Source organism: Mustelus asterias, chromosome 2 (genome assembly GCF_964213995.1).
Source record: "Mustelus asterias chromosome 2, sMusAst1.hap1.1, whole genome shotgun sequence".
NCBI classification, from domain to species: Eukaryota; Metazoa; Chordata; class Chondrichthyes; order Carcharhiniformes; family Triakidae; genus Mustelus; species Mustelus asterias.
This window is the reverse complement of record NC_135802.1, coordinates 154,471,259-154,484,979: the sequence shown is the minus strand read 5'-3', so window position 1 is coordinate 154,484,979 and position 13,721 is coordinate 154,471,259. Positions and strand designations below refer to the sequence as shown.

The following is a 13,721-nucleotide window of genomic DNA, read 5'->3' as shown; positions in this document are numbered from 1 at the left end:
TCAGTTTCTCTGGGTTCAGTGAGGGAAATGTTCCCATCCCCGAGCACTATTCTATGATACAAATATTGGAAGAAAATGACAAAAAAACCAACCTTTTTTATCTTCCCGATGATCTTTCTCCAGGGCCGCACACAGCGGTGTATACGAGATAGCATAGTGGTTAGCACTATGGCCTCCCGGGTGTCTCCGGGCCAACCCCGATGTCCTTCCCCGGCACGGTAGCACAGTGGTTAGCACTGCTGCTTCACAGCTCCAGGGTCCCGGGTTCGATTCCCGGCTCGGGTCACTGTCTGTGTGGAGTTTGCACATTCTCCTCGTGTCTGCGTGGGTTTCCTCCGGGTGCTCCGGTTTCCTCCCACAGTCCAAAGATGTGCGGGTTAGGTGATTGGCCAGGTTAAAAATTGCCCCTTAGAGTCCTGGGATGCGTAGGTTAGAGGGATTAGTGGGTAAATAGGTGGGGGTAGGGCCTGGGTGGGATTGTGGTCGGTGCAGACTCGATGGGCCGAATGGCCTCCTTCTGCACTGTAGGGTTTCTATGATTTCTATGATAAAAGCTATGGATAAAGTAGACGTGGAGCGGAGGCTTCCTCTTGTGGACATTCTAGGACGAAATGTCATAGTCTTAGGATAAGGGGCAGCAAATTTAAAACAGAGTTGAGGAGAAACTACTTCTCCCAAAGGGTTGTGAATCTGTGGAATTCGCTACCCCAAAGTACAGTGGATGCTGGGACAGTGAGTAAATTTAAGGAGGAGTTCGGCAGATTTCTAATTAGGAATGGGTTGAAGGGCTATGGAGAGAAGGCAGGGAAATGGGGATAAGGAGCATATCAGCTGCGATCGAATGGCAGAGTCGAATCAGTGGGCCGAATGGCCTAATTCTGCTCCTATATCTTATGAGCAGTGTTCTGGAGATCGGTCTTCAATTCCTGCCAATCCTGGAGGGGTTGGCAACCCTAGTGGAGCGGAGAGAGAGAAAGAGAGAGTGTGCGAAGAGGGGGAGGAGGAAATAGAAGCTAAATTTTCTCTGTGGACAACGGCTTAAATCGTGTTATGAACTTCCAAAATTGTTTACGATGTTAATCTAGCACTTAGCAACAAATTGATTGGAGCAACAGTTCAATAACTTGTAAAGCTCCCTGAAGGAGATAAGAATTGAACGATGCCAAATTAAAAAACAAACCGACCAGTAAATGCTTCCCCAAGCGTGGATACAACATTGTGTTGTCGGAGTGAGCCACACTCATCATTCAGAGATGACCATTCTGCAAAGTCCTGCTGAGTAACACCAGAATGTTCACCACACCTGGAAGGAATGAATACTTTGGACAATTGTCACCCAATTTCTGGGAGAAAATTAGGAGGAGCAACAATGATGAACAATAAAGCTTATTTATTAGTGTAGGCTTACATTAACACTGCAGTGAAGTTACTGTGAAATTCCCCTTGTTGCCACACTCCAGCGCCTGTTCGGGTACACTGAGAGAGAATTTAGCATGGCCAATGCACCTAACCAGCACGTCTATCGGACTGTGGGAGGAAACCAGAGCACCCGGAGGAAACCCACACAGACATGGGGAGAACATCACCTTAGAATCATAGAATCCCCACAGTGCAGAAGGAAGTCATTCAGCCCATCGAAACTGCACCGATTCTCTGACCAAACATCCTGCCCAGGCTCTATCCCCGTAACCTCACATATTTACCCCACTAAACCCCCTTCCCTGCACATCTTGGGGGATGCACTAACACTGCAGTGAAGTTACTGTGAAACTCCCCTAGTCGCTACACTCTGGCGCCTGTTCAGGTACACTGAAGGAGAATTTAGCATGACCAATGCACCTAACCAGCACGTCTTTCGGACTGTGGGAGGAAACTGGAGCACTCAGAGGAAACCTACACAGGAGAACGTGCAGACTCCGCACAGACAGTGACCCAAGCCGGGAATTGAACCCGGGTCCCTGGCGCTGTGAGGCAGCAGTGCTAACCACTGTGCCACTGTGCCGATTTGGAAACTCTCAGGAAGACTACACAGTACTCATTAATTGGCTTGGGAAGTGATTTTTAAAAACATTCTTTCATGGCAAGACCATCACACGCTGAACCCGTGACTGCTAACCCTGTATAGCTCAGTGTCAGCTGTAGCACAGACCCGGTGACAGTGAAGGAGCGGCGATATCATTCTATTCAGGACAGTGAGTGTGGTGACTTGGGGGAGAACTTGCAGTGAGTGGTGTTCTCATGCATCCGCTGCTCTTGTCCTTCCAGGCCAGTGGTGGGTAACCTGCAACCCGGGGGTTCCATGCGGCTCATCTGGGTTGTTGACCTTTGCCCATGTGGAGGGTTGCCACATTCCACTGCTTTCCATCTATGTAGTTTTTTTCCTATCGGTCGGACTGAAGTGATACGCACGTAAAACAAGGGCAAGTTTGATTTGATTTGATTTGATTTATTATTGTCACATGTATTAACATACAGTGAAAAGTATTGTTTATTGCGCGTTATATGGACAAAGCATACCATTCATAGAGAAGGAAAGGAGAGAGTGCAGAATGTAGTGTTACAGTCATAGCTAGGGTGTAGAGAAAGATCAACGTAATTCGAGGTACGTCTGATGGCAGCAGGGAAGAAGCTGTTCTTGAGTCGGTTCTTGAGTCGGTGAGTGAAGTGAGGGACGTGCTGATTGCTCACATTGACTGTGAGAGCCGAGCGCTCCCTCTGTGCCCAAAGTGTTAATATTTATTTTATGTTTTTACCATTTGACATTGATGACATATGAATGATTAAGCATTTTCTATAACTTGGTGTGAAATATTGGGCGTGTGTTAAATGTATTCAATCTTATTCATGGGGTCACGGTTACTGAACAAGCCCGATTTTAACCTTGCGGCCCACTGAGATGCAGGAGGGCCACTCCCGTGACCCACTCAGCAGTCTAGGTTGCCCATCACTGCCCTGGGTGGTACCTCACCGGAAAAACCTCTTTACCCAGAGAGTGGTTAGAATATGGAACCTGCGGTCAAGGACAGTAGTGGGAACTTGTGTATGGAGTCAGTAGAGATAGGCGAGGTGATGAATGAATACTTTTCTTCAGTGTTCACCAAGGAGAGGGGCCATGTTTTTGAGGAAGAGAAGGTGTTACAGGCTAATAGGCTGGAGGAAATAGATGTTCGGAGGGAGGATGTACTGGCAGTTTTGAATAAACTGAAGGTCGATAAGTCCCCTGGGCTTGATGAAATGTATCCTAGGATTCTTTGGGAGGCAAGGGATGAGATTGCAGAGCCTTTGGCTTTGATCTTTGGGTCCTCACTGTCCACGGGGATGGTGCCAGAGGACCGGAGAGTGGCGAATGTTGTTCCTCTGTTTAAGAAAGGGAATAGAAATGACCCTGGTAATTATAGACCGGTTAGTCTTACTTCGGTGGTTGGTAAATTGATGGAAAAGGTCCTTAGGGATGGGATTTACGACCATTTAGAAAGATGCGGATTAATCCGGGATAGTCAGCACGGATTCGTGAAGGGCAAGTCGTGCCTCACAAATTTGATTGAATTTTTTGAGGAGGTAACTAAGTGTGTTGATGAAGGTAGGGCAGTTGATGTCATATACATGGATTTTAGTAAGGCGTTTGATAAGGTCCCCCATGGTCGGCTTATGATGAAAGTAAGGAGGTGTGGGATAGAGGGAAAGTTGGCCGATTGGATAGGTAACTGGCTATCTGATCGAAGTCATGATGTGGAGATGCCAGCGTTGGACTGGGGTGAACACAGTAAGAAGTCTCACAACACCAGGTTAAAGTCCAACAGGTTTATTTGGTAGCAAATACCATAAGCTTTCGGAGCACTGCTCCTTCGTCAGATGGAGTGGAAATGTGCTCTCAAACAGTACAAACAGACAGAATCAAGTTGCAGAATACTGATTAGAATGCGAATCCTACAGCCAGCCAGGTCTTAAAGGTGCAGACAATGTGGGTGGAGGGAACATTAAACACAGGTTAAAGAAATGTGTATTGTCTCCAATCACATGGGATTTGGAATGGGCTAGGTAGATGGACACAGAACTAGCTTGGTTATAGAAGACAGAGAGTAGCGGTGGAAGGGTGTTTTTCAGAATGGAGATCTGTAGCTCGTCCGCAGGGATTAGTGCTGGGACCTCTGTTGTTTGTAGTATATATAAATGATCTGGGGGAAATGTAGGGAACCTGGTTAGTAAATTTGCAAATGACACGAAGATTGGTGGAGTTGCTGATAGTGCCAGGGATTGTCAGAGGATACAATAGGACATCGATAGACTGGAGACTTGGGCACAGAAATGGCAGAGGAAGTTTAATCCGGACAAATGCAAGGTAATGCATTTTGGAGGATCAAATTTAGATGTGAATTATACTGTAAATGGCAGCACCCTTAGAAATATTAACATACAAAGGGATCTGGGCGTGCAGGTCCACAGTTCCCTAAAAGTAGCAACGTAGTTGGCCAAGGTGATTAGGAAGGCGGATGGAATGCTTGCCTTCATCGGCCAGGGCATTGAGTACAAGAGTTGGGAAATCATGTTACAGCTCTATGAAACCTTGGTTAGGCCGCATTAGAGTATTGCGTGCAGTTCTGGTCGCCACACTGCCAGAAGGACGTGGAAGCTTTGGAGAGAGTGCAAAGAAGGTTCACCAGGATGTTGCTGGTCTTGAGGGTGTTGACCTATGAGGAGAGGTTGAATAAACTAGGATTGTTTTCACCAGAAAGACAGAGGCTGAGGGGCGACCTGATAGATTATGAGAGGCACAGACAGGGTGGATAGTCAGAGGCTTTTTCCCAGGGTGGAAGTGTCAATGAGAAAGGGGCACAGGTTCAAGGTGGGAGGGGGAAAGTTTAAGGGAGATGTGTGGTGGAAATGTTTCACGCAGAGAGTGATAGGTGCCTGGAACGCGCTGCCAGAGGAGGTGGTGGAAGCAGACACATTAGCAACATTTAAGAGGCATCTGCATGGGTACATGAATAGGGAGGGAATAGAAGGATACGGACCGAGTAAAGGCTAAAGGTTTTTTTTAGTATAGTTAGGGCATCATGGTCGGTACAGGCTTGGAGAGCCGAAGGGCCTGTTCCTGTGCTGTGCTTTTCTTTGGTTCTTTGTATATCACTGATATTGCGAGATTCCCGAAAACTCAGTGGGGCTCAAATCAGGTTCACAGACCCCTGCGCCTGAATCCCCATCGCAGCCCATCACCGAGCTCTCTGACTGGCAGTAACAACCCTTTACAAGGACTGTCGTTAATGTGGCGGTTTTTAAGCGATGGTTGCACGCGAAATACTTTGGTTACATCACAGCGAACACTTTGGACTCAAGGTTCCACATCATCTGCGCTCGCAGCTAGATCAGCAAGTTTGTTTACGCAGTGGAATGTGCAGGAATTCCAGCAGCCAGTTAGGTGTTGAACAATGTGAAGATTGCAGCAAATGGTTATCCTTTACGATCATGACAGCAGGAGTGTTTATGAGTCACTTCTGAAGAATCTTTGTCAGATCTCCTCATTTGCAGAATCAATTCCAAAGCTTACTTGGCACCTTGGGCTGGATTGTAATCCTCCTTCCTCCTTCCCTTCCCCCCCTCTGCTGTATTTGAAAGTTGGGGGGCAGGGGGGGCTTGTAAACTAAAGCGAGTGGCCTTCCCACCATCTTCCTGCCCACTGCCTGATCTGTCCCCCATATTACGGTGGGTATGGAAGGCACCAGGCATCTGGCTATCTGCCCTCATGCTCATTGAGTTCCTCAATGGCCACTCAGGCCTCATTCTGTCTCTGCTACTATCTTACGCACAACAGGGGAAGATGGAGGCAAAATGGGTAGCCTGGCAGCTAACACCACAGTAGTGGGGTAGCGGGGGGATTCCCTCCTTTTGTGTGAGGGAGTGGCTTCCCTGTGCCCATTGGAGGCACCCTTCCCACCAATCATACCCTCCTCCCAGCTTTAATCCACCCCTCCCCCCCTCCAGACTTATCTTTAAGTCTGGGCTCCTTCAGACTTGTTCCTTGGGGACTGGCCAATGCTCACTTTTCCCAGATGGGGTCGGAGATCCCACTCCGAAGCGATGATGGTTGTTCCCAGAATCATATCGCAGCGGGGCAGCCAGGGGTTTGTTCGTGGGGTCATTAATACAGCACCTCTGCAATACCCAGCCCAGTGAGTTTGACAGGCAGCGTAAGATTATCTTCTGACATATTTCAGCCCTGAGTCAGAGAATGGTTATCAGAATAGAAGGAGGCCGTTCTGTCCCTCGTGTTCATGCTGGCTCTCTGGAAGAGCAAGTCACTCAGTGCCACTCCCCCACCGTTTCCCCATAGTCCTCCAGATAATTATCCAATTCCGTATGGAGGTCTGTGTTAAACCTGCCCGCACCTCACTCTCAGGGCAATGAATTCAATTCATGTTTTATTAACCACTTTCTCAATCTGCCACGCCACCTTCAATGATTTGTGCATGTATACCACTGGTCCCTCTGTTCCTGCACTCCCTTTAGAATTCTACCCTTTATTTTACATTGCCTCTCCTCGATGTTCCCACCAAAATGAATCATTTCACATTTCTCTGCAGTAATGTGTACCTGCCCCTGTTCCCCCCGCCCCCCAAATTTTGAAATTCTGCCCTGGATAGTTTTAATATCTATCAATAGCATTAGCATCGCTGAATCCCCCCACTCTCAATATCTTCAGGGGTTACCAGTGATCAGAAACTGAACTGGACCCAGCCATATAAATACTGTGCCTACACAAGCAGGTCAGAGGCTAGGAATCCTGCGGTGAGTAACTCACCTCCTGACTCCCCAAAGCCTATCCACCATCTACAAGGCACAAGTCAGGAGTGTGATGGAATATTCTCCACTTGCCCGAATGAGTGCAGCTCCAACAACATTCAAGAAGCTGTTTTTGGGGTACCTGTGGAACCGGAGGTTGGGGCGTCAGGCAGATGGGAAGCAGGAGACGGGCAAAGGAGCGACCCGTCTGGGACTTCATCCATAGGAGGAGAAAGAGAAGCCATTGCAGGCGATCTCCTGACTAAACGACCAGATGAATCATAGAATCCCCACAGTACAGAAGGTGGCTATTCGGCCCATCGAGTCTGTACCGACCACAATCCCACCCAGGCCCTATTCCCGTAACCCCATGCATTTACCCTACTAATCCCCCTGACACTAGGCTCAATTTATCATGGCCAGTCCACCTAACCTGCACATCTTTGGACTGTGGGAGCAAACCGGAGCACCCGGAGGAAACGCACACAGACACGGGGAGAACATGCAACAGACAGTGACCCGAGGCCTGAATCGAACCCGGGTCCCTGGTGCTGTGAGGCAGCAATGCTAACCACTGTGCCATCGTGCTGCCCTTAATTGGCCTCTTAATTGAGTGGATAGAAACAAAACCTGATGAATGGGCAAAGTGAGTAAGAAGCTCCCAATCTGAGTTCAACGCGGCAGCTGTGTAAAATTACAGCAGGAGTTCCTGTTGCTATTTCAGCCGAGAGTTCAGGAAGTTGTGGAACAAGTCAGCAGGAAGGGAGTTTATGAATGAGTTTAAGAGTTGGTGTGTCTCTGCAGAGAGAAGTGATCAGAGGGCATGATGGGAAAACCTGTTTGAGCAAAATGGGCTTCCCCCAATCCTAAAATTCCTACATTTGCTCGTTTGTTACCAGTTGAATTCAGAATTAAAATTCATGCAGGTACAGAATTTGGGTAACAATCTATTCTGTTATTCTTATAAGACGTGCTGGTTAAGTGCATGGCCATGCTAAATTCTTCCTCAGTGTACCCGAACAGGCACCAGAGTGTGGCAACTAGGGGATTTTCACAGTAACTTCATTACAGTGTTAATGTAAGCTGACTTGTGACATTGATAAATAAACTTTTAAAAATAATCTTTTTTCTTTTTTGTCCAGGATTAGTAACAGTTAAAGAAGCCCGTGACATAGAAGCGAGACTGAATGAAATCGAGAAAGTTTTAAAGATAATAATCTCTCTGCCCTGTAAAGTAAGTATCCCTATACGTTCCTGACTATCACTAACTGCTCCTTCCCCTCAGAGTACTATTATCGCTTCCCAGACAATCTCATAGCTTTCAACTGTGAGATCGGGCGACATGGTGGCACAGTGGGTTAGCACTGCCTGCCTCACAGCGCCAGGGACTCAGGGTTCGATTCCGACCTCGGGTCACTGTCTCTGAGGAGTTTGCACGTTCTCCCTGTGTCTGCGTGGGTTTCCTCCGGGTGCTCCCCGGGTGCTACTAGAACCAGAGGGCATAACCTCAGGCTAAAGGGACAATCCTGTAAAACAGAGATGAGGAGGAATTTCTTCAGCCAGAGAGTGGTGAATCTGTGGAACTCTTTGCCGCAGAAGGCTGTGGAGGCCGGGTCATTGAGTGTCTTTAAGACAGAGATAGATAGGTTCTTGATTAATAAGGAGAAGAAGCAGGAGAATGGGGATGAGAAATAAATCAGCCATGATTGAATGGCGGAGCAGAACTCGATGGGCCGAGTGGCCTAATTCTGCTCCTGTGTCTTATGGTCAATCCTCCGGTTTCCTCCCACACTCCAAAGATGTATGGGCGAGGTTGATTGGCCATGCTAAATTGCCCCTTAGTGTTAGGGGGACCAGGAGGGTAAATATGTGGGGTTATGGGGATAGGGCCTGGGTGGGATTGTTGTCGGTGCAGGCTCAATGGGCCGAATGGCCTCCTTCTGCACTGTAGATTCTATCTTGAAAAAATAATTTGCCAACTTCTGTTTATTTCAGAATTCTGCCACTGATCATTGTAAACATCATAAAGCTCATTGATAATAAGAGCAGGAGTAGACTCACTGACATCTCCCCAGCCTGTTCCGCTGTACAATAAGATCACGGCTGAACTTATACATTATTTTCTCCCTGTCCCTATTTCCTTAGATTCCCTTCATTCCCAAGTATTTATTGATCACAGTGTTAAAGATACTCAACGACTGCGCAACTACAGCCCTCTTTCTTTATTCATTTATGGAATGTGCATGTCGCTATCTAGGCCAACATTTATTGCACATCCCTAATCGCCCTTGAGAAGGTGGTGGTGAGCTGCCTTCTTGAATCGCTGCAGTCCATGTGTTAGGGACAGTGCTGTTAGGGAGGGAGTTTCAGGATTTTGATCCAGCGACAGTGAAGGAACGGCGATATATTTCCAATTCAGGGTGGTGAGTCACTTGGAGAGGAACCTCCAGGTCGTGGTGTCTGCTGCAGTTGTCCTTCTAGATGATAGTGGTCTTGTAATTAGAAGGTGCTGCCTAAGAAGCATAGTGAGTTCCTGCAGTGCATCATGTAGATGGCCACTATTTATCGGTGGAGGGAGTGAATGTTTGTGGATGGGGCAGCAATCAAACAGGCAGCTTTGTCCTGGATGGTGTTGAGCTGCTTGAGTGTTGTTGGAGCTGCAACCATCCAGGCAAGTGGAGAGTATTCCATCACACTCCTGACTTGTGCCCTGAAGATGGTGGACAGGCTTTGGGGAGTCAGGAGTGGAGTTACTCGCCGCAGGATTCCTAGCCTCTGACCTGCTCTTGCAACCACAGTATTTATATGGTGAGTCCAGTTCAGTTTCTGGTCAATGGTAACCCCCAGGATGTTGATAGTGGAGGATTCAGCAATGGTAATGCAATTGATTCGCAAAGGGAGATGGTTAGATTCTCTCTTGTTGGAGATGGTCACTGCCTGGCACTTGTGTGGCATGAATGTTACTTACCATTTGTCAGCCCAAGCCTAGATATTGCATTTGGACCTAGACTGCTTCAGTGTCTGAGGAGCCGTGTAGGTGCTGAACACTGGCGAACATCCCCACTTCTGACCTTATGATGGAAGGAAGGTCATTGATAAAACAGTTGAAGGTGGTTGGGCCTCGGACACTAACCCTGAGGAACTCCTGCAGTGATGTCCTAGAGCTGAGATGATTAACCCTCAACCACCACAACTATCTTCCTTTGTGCCTGGTTTGACTCCAATCAGTGGAGAGTTTTTCCCCCTGATTCCCATTGACTCCAGTTTTGATGGGGCTCCCTGGTGCCACGCCCGGTCAAAGGCAGTCACTCTCACCTCACCTCTGGCATTCAGCTATTTTCTCCATGTTTGAACCAAGACTGTAATGAGGTCAGGAACTGGCGGAATCCAAACTGAGCATCTGCGAGCAGGTTATTGCTGAGTAAGTGTCGCTTGATAGCGCTGTTGATGGCCCTTGTTGATGGGACAGAGAATTCCAAAGATTCACAAACCTCTGAGTGACAAAATGGGCGACTCCCTACCCTGAGACTGTGACCCCTGAGTTCTCAGTATTACAGAATTGTTACAGCACAGAAAGGAGGCTATTCGGCCCATCATGTCTGCACTAGCTCTCTGAATGAGCTTTTTACCTAATGCCAGTCTCCCTATGACTCTGTACTTTCTTTTCAAATAACAGACTAAATCTGTTTTGAATGCCTCGATTGAATGTACGTCCACCATAGAACCTACAGTGCAGAAGGAGGCCATTTGGCCCATCGAGCCTGCACTGACAACAATCCCATCCAGGTCCTGTCCTATCCCCGTAACCCCACTTATTTACTCTCCTGATCACCCTGGCATTAAGGGACAATTTAGCATGGCCAATCAATCTAACCCACACATCTTTGGATTGTGGGAGGAAACCGGAGCACCCGGAGGAAACCCACACAGACACGGTAAGAACGTGAAAACTCCACAGTGACCCAAGCTGGGAATCGAACCCGGGTCCTTGTCACTGTGAGGCAGCAGTGCTAATCACTGTGCCACCGTGTCACCAGACTCCAAGGCAGCACATTCCAGACATTAACCACTCGCTGTGTGAAAAAGCTTTGCCACGCTCTACCCAGCTGGGCAAAAACAGCCGCTCAGCATCCATCTTGTCAAGTCCTTAGAATTTTAAATATTTCAATGAAATCTCATCTAATTCCCGAAAAGATAGGCCCACTCTCTCTGTAGGACAGCTCTCTCATTCCAGTGAACCTTTGTTACGTCCCTCCTAAGGCTAGTATATTCCCCCTTAGGTAAGGAGAGAAAAACTGCACAATTCTACAGGTATGGTCTCACCAGAAACCTACATAATTGGCTTCCTCATTCTTATCTGACCTGCAACTGCCTTGCAATAAGGGCCTATGCACCATTTGCCTTCCTAATTGCTTGTTCTATCTGCACACTAACTTGCTGTGATTCATGTGCAAGGACCCGAACATACCTTTGATTACGAACATGTAATTGTGTCATCTTTTCAGTGGCTTAGTTTGTAGCACTCTCGCCTAGAAGCCAGAAGGTCCCAGGTTCAAATCCGACTCGAGGACTTGAACACAGAAATCAAGGCTGACACTCAAGTGCAGGACTGAGGGAGTGCTGCACTGTCGGAAGTGCAGGGAGTGCTGCACTGCTGGGGGTGCTGGGAGTGCTGTACTGCCAGGGGTGCTGGGAGCGCTGCACTGCAGGGGGTGCTGGGAGTGCTGTACTGCCGGAGGTGCTGTCTTTCAGATGAGATATTAACCCGTGAGCCCGTTTGCCCTCTGATGCACCATCAATCGAGCAAAGACTAGTTTGTATGCAAGAACAAATAGGCTTTTATTAGCAAAAGACTTGGAGCACACCCATGCCGATGAACTGGTCCAGACTGAGGCAGAGAGGTGGGGAGCAGTCGCCTTTATACCTGGACCAGGGCAGGGGAGGAGTCTCAGGTAGGGCGGCAGGGATGTGTCCAGGCATGTCACATATACAGGTAATAAGCTAACAGTGGTTTACCACACCCTCTAGGGTGGATGTAAACGCTCTCATGGCAGTAAAAAGAGGAGGGGAGTTTAGCCCTGTGTCCTGGCCAATACTCAGGGAGGACACTTGGGTAATTGGAATGGGAAATGAGAAAAGCGTGGCACTGGAGCACTTGTGGAAGTTCTTCAGAGGTTGGTGCGGCAGAATAATGAGAACTTCACTCTACAGCTGGCCGCGTTTCCCCCTGAGCTAGGACTATCTGAAATAGGAAACATCCCAATCACAGCACTCAGCTTGATGCATGCAAAAACACCATCAGATAACAGGGCAGGATAAATGGACAGCAGACCAACCCGTTGGTGGATGAAAGAATAATACAGAGTAACCACAGTGAAGTACATCGAGAGGCGTCTAAATGCCTGCGCTGCTTCAATTAAAAACCACACATTCAGGATGCTCCATCCCTAACAGCACTGTGGGTATACCTACACCTCAGGGACTGCAGCGGTTAAAGAAGGCGGCTCACCACCACCTTCTCAAGGGTGTTTGGGGATGGGCAATAAATGCTGACCTAGCCAACGATGTCCACTTCCCATAAGTGAATAATAAAAAAAATACGTTCACAGATGAACAGTGAATTTTTCTGTCTGAACTAACATTGGTTGGTCAACAATATTCACCAGAGAAAAACACGACAGCCATCAGCCTGTTGTGGGTGGAAATCTGCTGATATACCATGGACCTTATAGTTATGGACGCATTGCGCCGAAGAGCTTGTTTCTATGACTATATGACTCTATGACCAACAAAAACAACTGTAGTCCCTGACTTATTCCTAATGCCACTGGGTGGGATTTTCCCCATGTCGTTCCGTGTGCCGCGGGTACCCCGATGGTGGGGCGGTGACCATCGGTGGAACTGGAGAAGCATGCTGGCCGGAAAACCTCGGCCACTGTGCCAATCCATCCGAACAATGCCAAGTTAACACGTGTGACAGGATTGTATAAATCTAATACGTGTAAGGGTGGCACAGTGGTTAGTGTTGCTGCCTCACAGCGCCAGGGACCCGGGTTCAATTCTGGCCTTGGGTGACTCTCTATGTGGAGTCTGCATGTTCTCCCCGTGTCTGCGTGGGTTTCCTCCGGGTGCTCGGGTTTCCTCCTACAGTCCAAAGATGTGCGGGTAAGGTTGATTGGCCACGGTAAATTGTCCCTTAGTGTCCCAGGATGTGTAGGTTAGGGAGGATTTGCCATGGTAAATGTGCAGGGTTACAGGGATAGGGCAGAGGGGAGAGCCTGGGTGTGATGCGCTTTTGTAGAGATGGTGCAGAGTCGATGGGCCGAATGGCCTCTTTCTGCACTGTAGGGATTTTACGGTTCTGGATACTTTGCGTACAACAGTTGAGTTTAACAAACCTCACGCCCTCATTTCCTGTCCCTTCGTTCAGTATTCCAGGTCAGAGGTCGTTCTCACCTTTTTCGAAAGATCCTCGATAGACCAAGTGTTAAAAAATGACACCATCCAAAAAGTGCAGATGAGTTTCCAAAGCCCCGTCAAAATATCAGGTGAGTGAGTCATTTCACAATTCTCCCGGCTTCACTGACCCGTCCCAGAATGGACCAGGTACAACTTACAAAAAGGACCCATTAATTGTGGGAGTGAAGCCAAATGGAACAGATTGTCCTTTAATTGTATTGACTCTGAATCTCGGCTCGGAAAGATCGATTGTCGGCTTTTGTGCAGTTGAGGATTGAAAAATAAACTCTACAGAAGCCATGCCTGGAATATTTTAGCCATTACAAAGCATTTCCGATGCAGGGATTATTAAAACAAGTTATTTTCCCGTTACACCGGTGGTGGTATTAATTGAATCGTAGATTGAATCAGCTAAGGCCCATCTGCCGTCAGGGGGTCCCTGCCAGGAACATTCTAGTTAGCAAGATTCATTCTGAGCTGCCAGA

General features: G+C 47.9%; 1 protein-coding gene across 1 annotated transcript in view; it reads left to right on the top strand.

Moving 5' to 3' along the window:
• Window positions 1–13,721, top strand: part of pxdc1b (PX domain containing 1b) — a 51,258-nt gene that overhangs the window by 14,750 nt on the left and 22,787 nt on the right. Inside the window, exons 2-3 of the mRNA XM_078199008.1 lie at window positions 7,920–8,011; window positions 13,208–13,325. Of these exons, the coding sequence (XP_078055134.1) occupies window positions 7,920–8,011; window positions 13,208–13,325 (210 nt within the window). The remainder of the gene's footprint in view (window positions 1–7,919; window positions 8,012–13,207; window positions 13,326–13,721) is intronic.